Source organism: Oncorhynchus tshawytscha, linkage group LG29, assembly GCF_018296145.1.
Source record: "Oncorhynchus tshawytscha isolate Ot180627B linkage group LG29, Otsh_v2.0, whole genome shotgun sequence".
NCBI lineage: Eukaryota > Metazoa > Chordata > Actinopteri > Salmoniformes > Salmonidae > Oncorhynchus > Oncorhynchus tshawytscha.
In genome coordinates, this window is record NC_056457.1 from 15665151 (window position 1) to 15684660 (window position 19510).

Consider the following 19510-nt stretch of genomic DNA (forward strand, 5'->3'; position numbering starts at 1 on the left):
TCCACTCGTTACCTGTATTAATGGCACCTGTTTGAACTTGTTATCAGTATAAAAGACACCTGTCCACAACCTCAAACAGCCACACTCCAAACTCCACTATGGCAAAGACCAAAGAGCTGTCAAAGGACACCAGAAACAAAATTGTAGACCTGCACCAGGCTGGGAAGACTGAATCTGCAATAGGTAAGCAGCTTGGTTTGAAGAAATCAACTGTGGGAGCAATTATTAGGAAATGGAAGACATACAAGACCACTGATAATCTCCCTCGATCTGGGGCTGCACGCAAGATCGCACCCCGTGGGGTCAAAATGATCACAAGAACGGTGAGCAAAAATCCCAGAACCACACGGGGGGACCTAGTGAATGACCTGCAGAGAGCTGGGACCAAAGTAATAAAGCCTACCATCAGTAACACACTACGCCGCCAGGGACTCAAATCCTGCAGTGCCAGACGTGTCCCCCTGCGTAAGCCAGTACTTGTCCAGGCCCGTCTGAAGTTTGCTAGAGAGCATTTGGATGATCCAGAAGAAGATTGGGAGAATGTCATATGGTCAGATGAAACCAAAATATAACTTTTTGGTAAAAACTCAACTCGTTGTGTTTGGAGGACAAAGAATGCTGAGTTGCATCCAAAGAACACCATACCTACTGTGAAGCATGGGGGTGGAAACATCATGCTTTGGGGCTGTTTTTCTGCAAAGGGACCACTAATCTTTTTAAGTGGGAGAACTGGCACAATTGGTGGCTGACTAAATACTTTTTTGCCCCACTGTACATCATTTCCAAAAGCACATTACACACAATGCAGCTGGTCATTGGTTGATAAGTACCTGTTCAGAAAAAGTATCTTCCCTTAACAAAGTGTGGTAATTTTGAACTTCGTAAAATCAATTGAACAAAGTAAATAGGGGTTGGTAATTTAATCAAATATAGCCCGGGGGCTGAATGGAAAATGTCCATATTGAATTAACCTGCACTTTAATTAACATGCATACTGGCTTCTGGAGCACGGAAGAGAACATTGTTCCATTAGATACTTCTTCAGTGCCCCGTCTGGGGCGGCGTGCAGCCCCGTCTGGGTCTGTGTCCCATTTGACATTAACCTGGATGTAGATAGATAACCAGAACCCAAGCACCACCATCAAGTGATCCCCACCACCACCAACATACACCACCGGATGGACCCATGGTTAAAGCACCAGGCTGGAAGAGGCACACACACACACACACACACACACACACACACACACACGCACACACACACACACACGTGTAAACCCTCTAATAGCGACAGCCAGAGATGAGGGGGTTCGATGATTGTCCATTGGCGGCGGAGAGGAGCGGCGGTACAGCCTAGTGGTTGGTGGTTCTTTGGGCTCACCTATCATTGCAGGAGCCCCTGGGTTGCCCAGCCCTGGGAGAGGAGGCGGCGGAGGAGCCTGATGACCAGGAAGTGGAGGAGGGGGGGGTGGGAGAGCGGACATTGGCGGGACTGAAACGAGTGCGTCAGAACCACTCCGTTAGTGACTGATTGGGGGTTTCAAGCTGGTTGGCAATGTTGGTGTTAGGTACCATCTCACAACACCTTTATATACGATTAACACATTAACATTTCATTCAACAACCCCTTTGCAAGAAGAAGGCAACAGGCACACGCTGCTGTGGCTATACAGTATGGAGTGTGCGTTACCATGGTGACAGGCTTACAGACAGCTCCAGTCTTGCGGACCTGATATCCTGTCACTAATATCCAGCTCCGTCTCCTTTCTCTCTCGACCTCAACAGGCCAAAAGGACACCTCGTTCCAAACTCCCTGTTCCATTTCCAACTACAAAGCCACCTGTAGTCTTCTATTCTCTTTAACATTGAGCCGCACCCCTAATACAGGAGAGCCTATTTACATAGAGACAGCGTGAGAGACAGCGTGAGAGACAGCGTGAGAGACAGCGTGAGAGACAGCGTGAGAGACAGCGTGAGAGACAGCGTGAGAGACAGCGTGAGAGACAGCGTGAGAGACAGCGTGAGAGACAGCGTGAGAGACAGCGTGAGAGACAGCGTGAGAGACAGCGTGAGAGACAGCGTGAGAGACAGCGAGAATCTCAGAACACAATAGGTCATTTATGAGCCCTCTGTCCGGTAAGATGAGCTTTGTTCTAAATAACTCCTCTCTTTACTCAGTCCTCCAGCAGCATAACTCATTTACACTTAGTTTACATTTTCCCCTTGTGTGATGGGAGTGTGTGTGTTCTGTGCATTGTCCATCTGTGCTAGTACTCATTTGACTTAATTATCTGGATTTTCAATGAGAGAGTAGTATGTGTTTATGAATGAATGTTTCTGTAGTCACAATGCAGACACACACACACAGAGACAGACAGAGACAGACAGAGACAGAGAGAGAGAGAGAGAGAGAGAGACAGAGAGAGAGAGAGAGAGAGAGAGAGAGAGAGAGACACACAGAGAGAGGGCGACACAGAGCGACACAGAGCGAGAGCGACACAGAGAGAGAGGAGATGGTGGCTTAGGAATGATAACACATAACAAGATTCCAACATACCCAGTGTGATTGACCCCATGTTCCTATACAGTACAGTTAATTCCCGCTCACCTGGACCAGAGTTGGGAATGGAGGGCGTCGGCACTGCGATGGGAATGCCAATACTGCTGCTTCCGCTGTTCTCCCTGCTGCCACTACCCCCACTGCTACCACTAGAGAGAAAGGGAAAGAAAGAGCGAGAACAAATCTATTCAGGGCAACCCGCAGAGGAGACAGTAGGTATCACTTGTGCACACAGCTGGTACGCCCATGTCCCATTTAGAATTCTCCACCGCAACCCGTCAGTCACAGGGACAGAGGTAAAAGCCCTTCAGAACCACTACACCATTTATATTGTGTTGTTCAAAATCCGTTTGGAGGACTTTACATCAATCAAGAATGTCAAGATTGACATTGCATGCAGAAGACATGATTCCACTGAACCTGGTACCAACAGGACACACTGTGGTCGATACAGTACATCTACAGTGACTACAAAGCACTAAGGACACCTTCCTTATATTGAGTTGCACCCCGACCCCGCCCTCAGAACAGCCTCAATTAATCTGGGCATGGTCTCTGCAACATGTCCAATGCGTTGCACAGGGATGCTGGCCCATGTTGACTTCGATGTGTCAAGTTGTCTGGATGTCCTTTGGGTGGTGGACCAGTCTTCATACACACAGGAAACGGTCTTTAACCGGTCTCCTCCCTGTCACCTACACTGACTAAAGTGGATTTAACACCTTTCACCTGGTCAGTTTGTGTCATGGAAAGGTGTCCTTAATGTTTTGTACACTCAGTCAATACCATAGGACATAGGAGAGGCATTATGTCAAAGCCTATAAGCCCCGCCTTGCCCTGCAGCTGACCTGGAGGCTGTCAGATGAATGTCTGGCAAGGAACCCCCCTCCCAGGTCCAGATCCTGCTCCCTACCCCCATACCCTTCCCTGCCAGTCTAGCCTGGGCCTCTTTTTTGGGGGCTGGCAGCAGGGGTCCCCTCGGGGGGAATCACATGTACAGGGGCTCAGTTCCACCTAGAAGGATGGGAGGGGAAGAGTCAGGGGTTTACTATGACTATGTGATCCAGTGAGGATGAGAAAAGGGGAGATAAGATAAGCCCCCCCGCGTGAGATAAGATAAGCCCCCCCCGCGTGAGATAAGATAAGCCCCCCGCGTCAGATAAGATAAGCCCCCTGCGTCAGATAAGATAAGCCCCCTGCGTCAGATAAGATAAACCCCCTGCGTGAGATAAGATAAGCCCCCCTGCGTCAGATAAGATAAACCCCCTGCGTCAGATAAGATAAACCCCCCTGCGTGAGATAAGATAAACCCCCTGCGTGAGATAAGATAAACCCCCTGCGTGAGATAAGATAAACCCCCTGCGTGAGATAAGATAAACCCCCTGCGTGAGATAAGATAAACCCCCGCGTCAGATAAGATAAAACCCCCCGCGTCAGATAAGATAACCCCCGCGTCAGATAAGATAACCCCCACCGCGTCAGATAAGATAAGCCCCCTCCGCGTCAGATAAGATAAGCCCCCTCCGCGTCAGATAAGATAAGCCCCTCCGCGTCAGATAAGATAAGCCCCTCCGCGTCAGATAAGATAAGCCCCTCCGCGTCAGATAAGATAAGCCCCCTCCGCGTCAGATAAGATAAGCCCCCTCCGCCAGATAAGATAAGCCCCCTCCGCGTCAGATAAGATAAGCCCCCTCCGCGTCAGATAAGATAAGCCCCCTGCGTCAGATAAGATAAGCCCCCTGCGTCAGATAAGATAAGCCCCCTGCGTCAGATAAGATAAGCCCCCTGCGTCAGATAAGATAAGCCCCCTGCGTCAGATAAGATAAGCCCCCTGCGTCAGATAAGATAAGCCCCTCTGCGTCAGATAAGATAAGCCCCTCTGCGTCAGATAAGATAAGCCCCCTGCGTCAGATAAGATAAGCCCCCTGCGTCAGATAAGATAAGCCCCCCTGCGTCAGATAAGATAAGCCTCACTATGTGAGATAAGATAAGCCCCTCTGTGTCAGATAAGATAAGCCTCTATGTGAGATAAGATAAGCCTCACTATGTGAGATAAGATAAGCCCCTCTGCGTCAGATAAGATAAGCCTCACTATGTGAGAATGCACATTTCCCATCCTGTCTGCCTTTCACTGTCAGTTCCCGCTTGCCATCCCTTTCAGTAGCTGAAATCAAATCACCTCCGTCTCTCCCCCTCCCTCATCTATAGCGCTCCATCTCCAGGTCCAACACTCCTCCTACGCTCCTCTGTCTCTAGCCCAACCACGTCGCCAGAGATCAAATTTCATAGAAATCAGACCACCACAACATGGAGTTGGTGAAAGCTTGACTCCCACCATGCACCAGCACACACATACGCACGAGCACACACTTATTGAATCAGGGCTCAGGCAGGTAGTGATGGCAGAGACTGATAAAGAGAGATTGTGTGTGTGGAGAGCAATAAGAGAGCAGACAGGACAGCACAGCAGCACACGGGCTCTGTGTCTGAAAGTTTCCAGGTCAGAGAGAGAATGAGAGTACACCAGTGGTTGAGATTACACAAGGATCCAGGTTTTTGAACACTGCAGTGGTGCAGCTCCCAACCTAGAAGGCTGCAGTATGTCATTTTTGCACTTGATTGAGTTTTTGCTCCTCCATAACTGAAAAAGTCACTGATATTGCTTGAGTAATTCAAGTTCAGATGAAATAACACCTGGTTTGAAAGACCTTAATTGGCAAGGACAAAAAGTGGCAGTCTTGCTGGCAGTCTTGGTATTGAACACCATTTATTGTACATATGTATGATATTTGGTGAACCATTTGTCCTGCAGTATTGATGTGTGGTAACACATCAAATGAGTTTAAAGCATATTATAACCATATCAAATGGTGGTACCACATCTACTCATCTAAAACAGGGAGAGCGAGAGAGAGAGAGAGAGAGAGAGAGAGAGAGAGAACAAGCAAAAGAGAGAAAGAACAAAGGGGAGAGAAAATAGCAAAGAAAGGGAACAGGAGTAGCATGTGTGCCAAAATGATAGAGGGACGGAGAAAAAAAAAGGAAAGTGATGTAATATTTATGACCATCTCAGTCAGCAGCACAGCCTTCTTAGCTAATGAAGCAACTTCAAAATCACTCCTGACTCATATCTCAGCTCTCGCAGTGTGGCTTTCTGACAGACACATTTCAGTGATCGTGGCAGGGGTCTAAATGTACAGAGGACTTAAGATTTTCGAAGGACACATTACGCCGCAGGCCTTGAAGAACATTCATTCCCAAACGGCTGAAGCCTTCCGGGTCTTGTCAGTTAAATGTTGGATTTACAGTATTTGGGCGGGGGAGGTGTGAAAGCACATTAAGCTGATGAATTTAAGTGAAGAGATTTGAAATGTTTGTAAGACATGGGGGATACAAAGTATTTGGGGAGGGTTCCTTTTGTCATGTCCATGTTAGAACAGAGGCTGTGGGAGAGACATTCAGAGCTGTTGAGTAGGACAATAGTGAAGGACAATAGTATATGTGTGTGTGTCTATCCATCGGTCTGCGCACAAATTACATTTATTTAACTAGGCAAGTCAGTTAATAACAAATTCTTATTTACAATGACGGCCTATTGGGGAACAGTGGGTTAAATGCCTTGTTCAGGGGCAGAACGAACCATGTCAGCTCAGTGATTCGATCCTGTAACCGCTAGGCGAGCGTGAGTGTGTTTTACTGGTTAGTATCATGGCAATGAAACCAAACACAAAGCGTTTGGTTCTTCAGGAAAACAGCCCTTATGTTGGAAACAAACATTTTCCAAGCACACATTATTTTACATACAGCAGGTTTTTAAAAAAGGACCAGAGATGTCTGCTTCATGTAAAAAATATTGCAATACTGGTAGTCACATTTTTTACATTTTAGTAATTTAGCAGACGCTCTTATCCAGAGCGACTTACAGGAGGAATTAGGGTGAAGTGCCTTACTCAGGGGCACGTCGAGAGATTTTTCACCTCGTCGGATCGGGTTTCGAACCAGTGACCTTTCGGTTACTGGCCCAACGCTCTTAACCACAAGGCTACCTGCCTCCCTACCGTGTCAGTTACCTGTGGGTTCTTTGTCTCTGGTTGAGAGATGCAGTGCGCCCAGGGCTGTGCTGGCTGCCTAGACGAGCAGGGCTGGTCATGTAGTCGTTGGGCACTGTGGGCGGTTTCACCGGCTCTAGAGTTTTATAGGGCGTGTTGCGTCTGTCAAAGTCAACCAAAGATAGAAAGGGGGAGATAAAGAGAATAAGAACAGAATGAATCCTAATGCATGAGAATCAGGGGTCCGTTCAACTTAGATTTAGTCTGCTTTTTCTTTTTTCATAAATGGTTTTAAAAACGACCAATAGGTGCCCTTTGCAAGGCATTGGAAAACCTCCCTGGTCTTTGTGGTTGAAATTCAGTGCTTGACTGAGGGATCTTACAGATAATTGTATGGTTGGTGTACAGAGATGAGTTAGTCATTCACAAATAATGTTGAACACTGTTATTGCACACAAAGTGAGTCTATTTAACTTTAACTTTAACTATTTAACTTTAACTATTTAACTTATTATGTGACTTGTTAAGCATATTTTTACTCCTGAACTTATTTAAGTTTGCTATAACAAATGGGTTGAATACTTATTGACTTCAGCTTTTCATTTTTAATATAAAAAAACAACAATAAAAAATCAAATAAAAACAATTCCACTTCAACATTATTGTGTCTAGGCCAGTGACACAAACACTCAATTTAATCCATTTTAAATGCAGGCTGTATCACAACAAAACTTACAAAAAGTCAAGGGGTGTGAATACTTTTTGAAGGCACTGTAGATCAATGAATACAAAAATTCCTCATTGAAAATAATGGAGAAAATGTCCATATTCACAAATGGAAGTTACCTCTTAAAATGTGAAAGTTTAGTTGTAATGCAATAGAATGCAACACCACGATCAGTGACAGACTGGACATCTGGCATTCCAGGCAAATGCCAGACGGGCTGGTCTATTTCTAGCCCCAACATTCAGCTGTATGTTCCCCAGCAGTCACTAAAGCCCAGAATTAGTGCCAACTTAGTGTTACACTGCTATTTTATATAAAAGATCAGGACGTGACTAACTTTTGTGCACCGGCTGGGATACCAAACGCCCTGCCTTCTAACATGTTGGCTCAGTTAATAGTTGAAGATAAAAAGTGATTCATTCATTAAAAAAAAAATATATATATATATATACATATATATATAAAGACCACTTACCCTAGAGTGCCACGCCCTGACATCGGCCCCGTCACGGGCGGCGGGCTAGGCGGCTTCTGTGTCGGCGGATTGGTCCTCGATAGTGTTCCTCCTCCTCTGATTGGCTGATTATTTCCATGCTGCTGTTGAAAGACAATAAATCAAGAAAGTTTAAGACATTTAACATAGTGGTAGCATAAAAGACTAACTAGTATGACAACAGAAAAGTACTAAAGCTGATAGGCTTCCCAGATTCAGTATGCTACATCATTACTGAGACATTTTAGCAAATTAGCAGACAGGTCTTTGAACAAGTCACAGGGCGGTTGGCCAGGTAAAACCCACAGGGGCTTCCTGCTAAACATTGTGACATGTTTGTTTCGGACATGGTGTTCTATCAAGCACATAAAAACAAGCATATAATCAAAGCCAATAACTAAGGCCACACCACAGCTAACATCTGCGTTTTTCATGACTCCTGGGGTTATTGTTTTAATAAGAGTTATAAATATTCAAAAAAAGGTGCATACTCATTTTATCTGGAAAGCCCGTACAGCAGATAAGATCATCATACACAGCTACACATATGAACAGCGATTCAACACATACATGTCAACATACCTATCATGATACAGTGCCTTCAGAAAGTGTTCATACCCCTTGACTTATTCTACATTTTGTTGTGTTACAGCCTGAACTCAAAATGTATTAAATAAATATTTTTTTAAATCCATCTACACACACACACACACACACACACACACACACACACACACACAACCCCGTAATGACAATGTGAATTTTTAAATTTTTTAATTATTTCAAATGAAACACAGAAATCAAATTTACGTAAGTATTCACACCCCCGAGTCAATAGATGTTAGAATCACCTTTGGCAGCGATTACAGTTGTGAGCCTTTCTGGGTAAGTCTAAGAGCTTTGCACACCTGGATTGTACAATATTTGCACATAATTCTTTAAGCTCTGTCAAATTGGTTGTTTGATCATTGCTAGACAACCATTTTCAAGTTTTGCCGTTGATTTTCAAGCCGATTTAAGTCAGCTGTAACTAGGTCACAAAGGAACGTCCAATGTCGTCTCGGTAAGCAACTCCAGTGTATATTTGGCCTTATGTTTTAAGTTACTGTCCTGCTGAAAATGTGAATTTGTCTCCCAGTGTCTGTTGAAAAGCAGACCGAACCAGGTTTTCCTCTAGGATTTTGCCTGAGCTTAGCTCTATTCCGTTTCTTGTTATCCTAAAAAAAACTCCCTAGTCCTTGCCGATGACAATCATACCAGTGGAGGCTGGTGGGAGGTGCTATAGAAGGACAGGCTCATTGTAATGGCTGGAATAGAATTATTGGAACAGAGTCACACGTGTGATTTCCATTCCAGCCATTATTTCCATTCCAGCCATCACAATGAGCCCGTCCTTCTATAGCACCTCCCACCAGCCTCCACTGAAGCATATCTATAACATTATGCAGCCACCACCACACTTGAAAATATTGAAGAGTGGCCCTCAGTGATGTGTTGGATTTGCCCCAAACATAACACGTTGTATTTTAGACATAATGTTCATTTCATTGACACATTTTTAGCAGTTTTACTTTAGTGTCTTGTTGCACAGGGTGCATGTTTTGGAATATCTTTATTCTGTACTGGCTTCCTTCTTTTCACTCTGTCAATTAGGTTAGTGTTGTAGAATAACTACAATGTTGTTGATCCATCCTCAGTTTTCTCCTATCTCAGCCATTAAACTCTGTTTGAAAGTCACCATTGGCCTCATGGTGAAATCCCTGAGCAGTTTCCTTCCTCTCTGGCAATTGAATTAGGAAGGACGACTGTATCCGTTCTGTGACTGGGTGTATTGATACACCATCCAAAGTGTAATTATTAACATCACCATGCTTAAAGGGATATTCAAGGTCTACTTTTTTTACCAATAGGTGCTCTTCTTTGCGAGGCATTGCAAAATCTCCCAGGTCTTTGTGGTTGAAATTCTCTGCTCGACTGAGGAACCTCACAGTAAATGATATGATTGGGGAACAGAGATGAGGTGGTCATAAAAAAAAGCATGTCCATGTGTAGCATGGTTCGTTCTGCGTTGTGTACTTTTAAATAGGACGCTGCCAGAACCGGAGGTCTGCTAGTTGAATTTTTTTTTATTTGCCCTGCACACGAAGAGGCAACACACATTATGTTAACCCTTGGTGCAGTCCTAGCTCTCAGGCACCTGCGCAACCACATGGACACTCACTCAAACACTGTCCCAAGTACTCACAAGTTACTATAGATAACAAGTTTCACAAAGCTCACTAACTAGGGTAACATAAATCGTTATATTATCCACATTCTAACAAACTTATGGTAGCATAACAGTACATTGTGTAACATTATGACGGTTTTATATTAAACAATTTTGGAGCCAAGGACAACATACCTCGCTAGCTGAAGGTCAGGCAAAAGAGAACAATAAGGGGGTATGGAAATACAGATAACCCGCGATGGGCCAGACCAAAATATACAAAACTTTTACAATCACATGTATGTACAATATTGATATGAAAAAGTGTTTGTACACCAAATAAAAGCATTAGCTATACAGCTGTAATTCAATTTAAAAAACACACTGAATTATTATTATTATTATCATCAAATAATTAACATCCCCTCTAGACCTGGCCTATTTGAATTGGTCCTTGTGTGCAACTTGGTGCATAATCTAGGGGAACAACATCACACTGCTACACATGCAACTTATTGAGTCATTAAGCACATTTTTACTCTTAAACTGATGTTAGCTTGCCATAACAAAGAGGTTGAATACTTGACTCAAGACATGTCAGCTTTTAATTGAATTAATTTGTAAACATTTCTAAAAAAAATTTAAAAATAAAAATCCGCTGACATTATGGGGTATTGTGTGTAGGTCAGTGACAAAACCTCAATTCAGGCTGTAACACAAGAAAATGTGGAAAAAGTCAAGGGGTGTGAATACTTTCTGAAGGCGCTGTATATTGACACGATAAGCTGTGCTACTAAGCCTCTAATAATGAAGGCTACAGTGGCAGCTGGACTAGGCCTACTTGTACTATGGATTGGTTTAGGGGGAAATAAGGAATCAAATACATGAATGAAGTTGTTTTTTTGAAGCAGCTATCAATAGCAGACTACTACAGCAAGATGGGTCATGTGACAAACAGGACTTACCTTGGCTTTGAGCCACTTAACGTAGGTGGAAGAAAGAGGGAGGGAGAGAGAGAGAAGGTATATGTCAAAATCACCATGTCTGAACGGTAAAAGAACCCAAATTACAGGAGACTTTTCACCACATTATTTACACTGAGTAAACATTTCTCAAGACCTGGGCAACAGTTGTTTGATGTCATTGCACTGCACCATAACAGTGTGGGGTCCAATGGTTGTTTTTGTCTTCTGTGTTGATTCATATCTACCACACCTACAAGTAGGAATTCTCACAAATCCATTTGGATGTTGCCATTGCGCATTGAAATGGGTATTTCAACACCTCAATGCGTCATACTACTGAATAATGTAAGAAAATAAAAAAATAAAAATAAAAAATATATATATATATATACACACACACACACACACACACACATATATATATATATACACAAAGTCCTTTTGTGTCTCCCCTTTGGAAACAATGTCAGTTCAGCGCATATGTACAAACTGACTGTCAAACTGTACTGCATCTTGGTGTAATTTTACAAATGATCATGAACGCTGAACCTATGCACTTATGCTCTAGGAAGAAAAGCAATTTATCATAGACAGGTGCACTGTAATGTATGTTTGAGAGAGTCAAATAGAGAAACAGCTAGTGTTCACACCATGGGACTGCTCTGCACTACGACAAGCACCAAGTCAAGTGGGTCATCAATTATGCAGTTCCCGATTGGCCATTCTGAGCACATCACAAGAAACAAGATAAAAACAGGAGGTTCTTGGGAAGGCCAATGTTAGGTAGATTCATCAAATGTAGTATAATGAAGCTATGTATGGTATATTCAAATCAAGAAAGTGACACTGGAAAAGAGGGTGCACCAAAGCTTTTTTTTGTTGAAATATGGCTTATTATTAGGCTACAGGCACCAGTTCTTTCAGACAGGACCATTCCGTGTTGACTGATGGAGGGTGTTGTTATCCCAGTCCAAAACCAATGGGATTAGCATATCAAACTGTAGCTCAAAATCCCACTGTGCTGCGATCTCTATTGTAGGGACTGAGCAATGGGTGAAGGCTAAGGCAGAGTGGGGTTGGGTCAATGTTCAGGCCTGAGTGAGTCTAAGCAGGATTTGCCAATGCTTATATGCAACAGAAGAGTTTCAACAAGAGTAGATACATCCTCCTGGATGACTGAACCAGACTGCTCATACAGTAGCGGTCAAAAGTTTGGACACACCTACTCATTCAACGGTTTCTCTTTATTTGTACTATTTTCTACATTGTAGATTAATAGTTTAGACATCAAAACGATTAAATAACATATGGAATCATGTAGTAACCAACAAAGTGTTAAACAAATCAAAACATGTTATATTTGAGATTCTTCAAAGTAGCCACCCTATGCCACCTCTTGGCATTCTCTCAACCAGCTTCATGAGGTAGTCACCTGGAATGCATTTCAATTAACAGGTGTGCCTTGTTAAAAGTTCATTTCTGGAATTTATTTCCTTTTTAATGGGTCTGAGCCAATTTATGCTCTGCAGCAGAGGTGACTCTGGGTCTTCCTTTCCTGTGGCGGTCCTCATGAGAGCCAATTTCATCATAGCGCTTGATGGTTTTTGCGACTGCACTTGAAGATAAAGTACTTGAAATGTTCAGTAATGACTTAAACTAATGATGGACTGTCGTTTCTCTTTGCTTATATGAGCTGTTCTTGCCATAATATGGACATTTAATAGGGCTATCTTCTGTATAACAAGGCACACCTGTTAAATGAAATGCATTCCTACCTTGTCACAACACAACTGATTGGCTGAAGGAAAGCAATTCCACATATGAACTTTTTTTTTACTCCCTTTTCTCCCCAATTTCGTGGTATCCAATTGTTTTAGTAGCTACTATCTTGTCTCATCGCTACAACTCCCGTACGGGCTCGGGAGAGACGAAGGTTGAAAGTCATGTGTCCTCTGATACACAACCCAACCAACCAAACCAACACAGCGCGCATCCAACCAGGAAGCCAGCCGCGCCAATGTGTCGGAGGAAACATTGTGCAAGATAGACAACCTTGCGCGCACAGTGCCCTTAACCACTGCGCCACCTGGGAGGCCTCACATACGAACATTTAACAAGGCACACCTGTTAAATGAAATGCATTCCAGGTGACTACCACAAGAAGCTGGTTGAGAGAATGCCAAGAGTGTGCAAAGCTGTCAATCAAGGCAAAGGGAGGCTACTTTGAAGAATCTGAAACATAAAAATATTTAGATTTGTTTAAGGCTTTTTTGGTTAATACATGATTCCATGTGTGTCATTTCATACTTGACGTCTTCACTATTATTCTACAATGTAGAAAAGAGTCAAAATAAAGAAAAATCCTTTAATGAGTAGGTGTGTCCAAGCTTTTGACTGGTACTGTACATAGCATGTCAGCCAAATCACTGCACAGATCCAGTCATTATAACCTGGATTGCCTGAATAAGGATCATACCGACAGATTGAAGCGATTTGTCTGGTTACATCTGGGGAGTTTTGCCTAGCCACTGTGCTTCTGCATCTGCATTACTTGCTCTTTGGGGTTTTAGGCTCCGTTTCTGTAAAGCACTGTGACAACTGCTGATGTCATAAAGGCTTCATAAAATACATGTGATTGATACATTTGATTGAGTGACAGATCCATATTCATTAATGCACTAACACAGTGCTAGACTTGGGCTATGACGTGAACGATGTGATTAAAGTGTAAAAGGGCAGGCTGTATGCCGATACTGCTTACACAGGGATGAGAAGAGGTGCTGAGCTAAGGGCCCTAGGAGGAAAAAGTCTGAATCATCAGATAGCACTATGGAAGTCACCTTCAAGACATGTTGATGACACTTACTATATTATAAACATGCCATCTTCAAGCACTCAAAAAGCCGAGTTAAGGAGGCTATATTTTGTTCCCCATGTATCTAATACGACTTACCAAGGACGAAAAAGAACACATTAGTTGAGGAAACGAAGTCTAAAGCAACATCTGACATCTCCCCTGCATTCCTGAATGCGCTGACTAGATTAAGCGGTAACTGACTGGGAAAATAAATCTCATCTTCTGCCATAGTGCTGTGAAAAAGACGACAGTGGCCATACGCTTTAGGGGAGAACATGGTGATCCTCTGTATGAGTCAGCAGCTTAGATGGTCAATAGAATGTCATAGAGTTCAGTGAATACCATTAAGATATTGAACCTTCCATTCCTCCTCTCTTTTACTCGTCTCTCTTCTCTCCAACAGGGATACTGCAACATACTGTACATGACTTTGGTACCAATCGTGTGTGTGTGTGTGTGTGGGGGGGGCAGTGATTTGCATGGTTTCAGTCAAAACCATGATTTTCCGGTGTTTTATAGATATTTCCACAGTACGAGTTTGGAATAATACTGTGAAATTGTGAAAACTATGATTATGCTGTTTTAGTGTAAGAGCTGTTGGAAAATACCACCTGAAATTTCTGCCTATTTGGTGGGAGGGAGTTTTGGCCTTCAATGGTGACATCACCATGCAGTAAATTACACTGAAAATATTTTTTTTTAAACGCAACATGCAACAATTTCAAAGATTTAACTGAGTTATAGTTCATATAAGGAAATCTGTCAATTGAAATTAATTAATTAGTGTCACGACTTCTGCCGAAGTCGTTGCCTCTCCTTGTTCGGGCGGTGCTCGGCGTTCGAGGTCACCGGTCTTCTAGCCATTGTTGATCCTTTTTCATTTTCCATTGGTTTTGTCTTGTCTTCCCACACACCTGTTTTCAATCCCATTCATTACCTGTTGTGTATTTAACCCTCTGTTTCCCCTCATGTCTTTGTCAGAGATTGTTTTATTGTCAGTGTAGTGTGATTGTTGTATAGGTGCGCGTCGGGTCCTCGTACCCATGTTTGTGTGTTTATGTACATTTAGTGTTATGGAGCATACTCCGTGGACTTTATTAAAAGACTCCATTTTACACTCCATTTTACTCTCCTGCGCCTGACTTCCCTGCCACCTATTACACCTATGCATGACAATTAGGCCATGATCTATGGATTTCACATGACTGGGAATACAGATAAGCATCTGCTAGTCACAGATACCTTGTAAAAAATAAAAACATTCTTAAAGGTAGGGCCGTGGATCAGAAAACCAGTCAGTATCTGGTTTGACCACTATTTGCCTCATGCAGCGCGACACATCTCCTTCACATACGGTTGATCAGGCTGCTGAGCATGCTGTCGTATACGTCGTTCCGGAACAATCTAAACAGGTTCAATGGGTGACATGTCTGGTGAGTATGCAGGACATTGAGAAACTGGGACATTTTCAGCTTCCAGGAATTATGTACAGATCCTTGCGTCATGGGGCCGTGCATTATCATGCTGAAACATGAGGTGATGGTGGTTGATGAATGGCACGACAATGGGCCCCAGGATCTCGTCAATGTATCTCTGCGCATTCCAATTGCCATCGATAAAATGCAATTGTGTTCATTATTAGTAGTTTATGCCTGCGCATACCATAACCCCAACATGGGGCACTCTGTTTACAATGTTGACATCAGAAAACTGCTCACCAACACGACACCATACACAGTCTGCCATCTGCCCGGTACAGTTGAAACCGGGATTCATCCATGAAGAGCACACTTCTCCAGCGTACCAGTGGCCATCAAAGGTGAGCATTTGCCCACTGAAGTGGTAAAGAAAACATTCAATACTCTGGAAACAGCTCTGGTGGACATTCCTGCAGTCAGCATGCCAATTGCATGCTCCCTAAAAATGTGAGACATCTGTGGAATTGTGTTGTGTGACAAAACTGCACATTTTAGTGTGGCACAAGGTGTACCTGTGTAATGATCATGCTGTTAAATCTGCTTCTTGATATGACACACCTGTCAGGTTAATGGATTATCTTGGCAAAGGAGAAATGTTCACCACCAGGATTGTAAACCAATTTGCGCACAATATTTTAGAGCTATAAGCTTTTTGTTTGTAAGGAAAATGTTGGGGATCTTTCATTTCTGCTCATGAAACATGAGACCAACACTATACATGTCGCGTTTATTTTTGTTCAGCGTAGTTAATAGATCAATAAGTTTTTTTTTTAAAGGTTTTTCTATATCTGTACTACTTTCTACATTGTAGAACAATAGTGACGACATCCAAACTATGAAATAACACGTATGGAATCATGTAGTAACCAAAAAAAACAACAAAAAAACAGTTAAACAAATCCAAATATATTTTACATTTGAGATTCTTCAAAGTAGCCACCCTTTGCCTTGAAGACAGCTTTGCACACTCTTGGCATTCTCTCAACCAGCTTCATGAAGAATGCTTTTCCAACAGTCTTGAAGGAGTTCCCACATATGCTGAGCACTTGTTGGCTGCTTTTCCTTTACTCTGCGGTCCAACTCATAGTCACCTGAATTGCATTTCAATTAACAGGTGTGCCTTGTTAAAAGTTCATTTGTGGATTTATCTGTTGTTAATGCGATTGAGCCAATCAGTTGTGTTTTGACAAGGTAGGGGTGGTATAGAGAAGTGCAATCACAAAAACCACCAATAAAATTGGCTCTCATGAGGACCCCCACAGGAAAGGAAGACCCAGCGTTACCTCTGCTTCAGAGTTCAACTAACAGACACATCTCAACATCAACTTTTTGAAATGTTTTTTTTTCTCCACCTTTATTTAACCAGGGAGGCCAGCTGAGAACAAGTTCTCATTTAAAACTGCGACCTGGCTAAGATTTTAAAAAGCTGTGTGACAAAAACAACAGTTACACATGGGATAAGCAAACATAGTCAATAACACAGTAGAAATCTGTATACAGTGTGTGCAAATTGAGTAAGAAGTAAAATGGCAATAACTATGGCAATAAATAGGCCATAGTAGCGAAGTAATTACAATTCAGCAATTGACACTGGAGTGATAGATGTGCAGATGAGGATGTACAAGTAGAAATACTGGTGTGCAAAAGAGCAGAAAAAAATATGGGGATAAGGTAGGTAGTTGGTTGGATGGATGGGTTATTTACAGCTGGGCTATGTACAGCTGCAGCGATCGGTAAGATGCTCTGACAGCCGATGCTTGAAGTTAGTAAGGGATGTATAAGTCTCCAACTTCAGTGATTTTTGCAATTCGTTCCAGTCATTGGGAGCAGAGAACTGGAAGGAAAGGCGGTGTTGGCTTTGGGGATGACCAGTGAAATATTGCTGCTGGAGCGCGTGCTAAGTGTGGGTGTTGCTATGGTGACCAGTGAGCTGAGATAAGGCGGAGCTTTACCTAGCAAAGACTTAAAGATGACCTGGAACCAGTGGGTTTGGCGATGAATATGTAGCGAGGACCAGCCAACGAGAGCATACAGGTCGCAATGGTGGGTAGTATATGAGGCTTTGGTGACAAAACGGATGGCACTGTGATAGACTGCATCCAATTTGCTGAGTAGAGTTGGAGGCTATTTTGTAAATGACATCGCCGAAGTCAAAGATCGGTAGGATAGTCAGTTTTACGGGGGTATGTTTGGCAGCATGAGTGAAGGAGGCTTTGTTGCGAAATAGGAAGCCGATACTAGATTTAATTTTGGATTGGAGATGCTTAATGTGAGTCTGGAAGGAGAGTTTACAGTCTAGCCAGACACCTAGGCATTTATAGTTGTCCACATATTCTAAGTCAGAACCTTCATGGTCAAATTGCTGCAAAGAAACCACCAATAATAAGAAGACTTGCTTGGGCCAAGAAACATGAGCAATGGACATTAGACCGGTGGAAATCTGTCCTTTGGTCTGATGAGTCCAAATTTGAGATTTTTGGTTCCAAACGCTGTGTCTCCATGTGTGGATGATCTCCATGTGTGGTTCCCACTTTGGAGCATGGAGGTGTGATGGTGCTTTGCTGGTGACACCGTTTGTGATTTATTTAGAAGTCAAGTCACACTTAACCAGCATGGCTACCACAGTATTCTGCAGCGATACGCCACCCCATCTGGTTTGCGCTTAGTGGGGCTATCATTTGCTTTTCAACAGGACAATGACCCAAAACACACCTCCAGGCTGTGTATGGGCTATTTGACCAATGAGAGTGATGCAGTGCTGCATCAGAGGACATGGCCTCAATGACAATCAGATGACAATCACCCAACCTCAACCCAACTAAGATGGTTTGGGAGGAGTTGGTCCGCAGAGTGATGGAAAAGCAGCCAACAAGTGCTCAGCATATGTGGGAACTCCTTCAAGACTATTGGCAAAGCATTCCTCATGAAGCTGGTTGAGAGAATGTCAAGTGTGCAAAGGTGTCATCAAGGCAAAAGCGTGGCTACTTTGAAGAATCTCAAATAGAAAATGTATTTTGATTTGTTTAACACTTTTGGTTACTACATGATTCCATATGTGTTATTTCATAGTTTTGATGTCTTTACTATTATTCTACAATGTAGAAAATAAAGAAAAACCCATGAATGAGTAAGTGTGCCCAAACTTTTGTCCGGTACTGTATATACATTACGTATTGTCACATATACTAAGTACACAAAACATTAAAAACACCTGCTCGTTCCATGGCATAGACTGACAAGGTGAATCCAGGTGAAAGCTATGATCCCTTATTGATGTCACTTGTTAATACCACTTCAAATCAGTGTAGATGAAGGAGAGGAGACAGATTAAAGAAGGATTTTTAAGCCGAGACAATTGCGACATGGATTGTGTATACAGTGCATTCGGAAAGTTTTCAGACCTCGACCTTTTACACATTTGGTTACAGCCTTATTCTAAAATGGATTGTTTCTTCCCCTCAATCTACAAACAATATCCCATAATGACAAAGCAAAAACAGTTTTTTGAAATTGTAGCATATATATATATATCACATTTACATAAGTATTCAGACTCTTTACTCATTACTTTGTTGAAGAACCTTTGGTAGCAATTACCGCCTCGAATATTCTTGGGTATGACATTCTCAAGCTCTGTCAGGTTGGATGGGGAGACTCGCTGCACAGCTATTTTCAGGTCTCTCCAGAGATGTTAGATCGTGTTCAAGTCTGGGCTCTGGCTGGGCCACTCAACGACATTGAGACTTGTCCCAAAGCCACTCCTGCGTTGCCTTGGCTGTGTGCTTAGGGTCATTGTCCTGTTGGAAGGTGAACCTTTGCCCCAGTCTGAGGTCCTGAGCGCTCTTGAGTAGGTTTTCATGGATCTCTGTACTTTGCTCTGTTGATCTTTCCCTTGATCCCGACTAGTCTCCCAGTCTCTGCCTCTGAAAAACATCCCCACAGCATGATACTGCCACCACCATGCTTCACTGTAGGGATGGTGCAAGGTTTTCTCCAAACATGACACTTGGCATTCAGGTCAAATAGTTAAATCTTGGTTTCATACGACCAGAGAATATTGTTTCCCATGGTCTGAGAGTCCTTTAGGTGCCTTTTGGCAAACTCCAAGCGGGCTGTCATGTACCTTTAACTGAGTGGCTTCCATCTGGCCACACTACCATGAAGACCTGATT

The 19510-nt window shown here is 43.0% G+C and overlaps 1 protein-coding gene across 18 annotated transcripts in view; it reads right to left on the bottom strand.

The window, feature by feature from the left end:
- The window catches only part of abi1a (abl-interactor 1a), a 65764-nt gene that overhangs the window by 10427 nt on the left and 35827 nt on the right, over nucleotides 1-19510 (bottom strand). For 4 of the 18 annotated variants that reach the window (XM_042308889.1, XM_042308895.1, XM_024392809.2 and 1 more), the window contains exons 4-8: nucleotides 11004-11018; nucleotides 7812-7933; nucleotides 6631-6771; nucleotides 2609-2709; nucleotides 1382-1492 (exon numbers count right to left, since the gene is read on the bottom strand). In XM_042308889.1, the coding sequence (XP_042164823.1) occupies nucleotides 1382-1492; nucleotides 2609-2709; nucleotides 6631-6771; nucleotides 7812-7933; nucleotides 11004-11018 (490 nt within the window). The remainder of the gene's footprint in view (nucleotides 1-1381; nucleotides 1493-2608; nucleotides 2710-6630; nucleotides 6772-7811; nucleotides 7934-11003; nucleotides 11019-19510) is intronic. The other 14 variants (XM_024392825.2, XM_024392814.2, XM_024392822.2 and 11 more) reach the window with 7 other exon arrangements.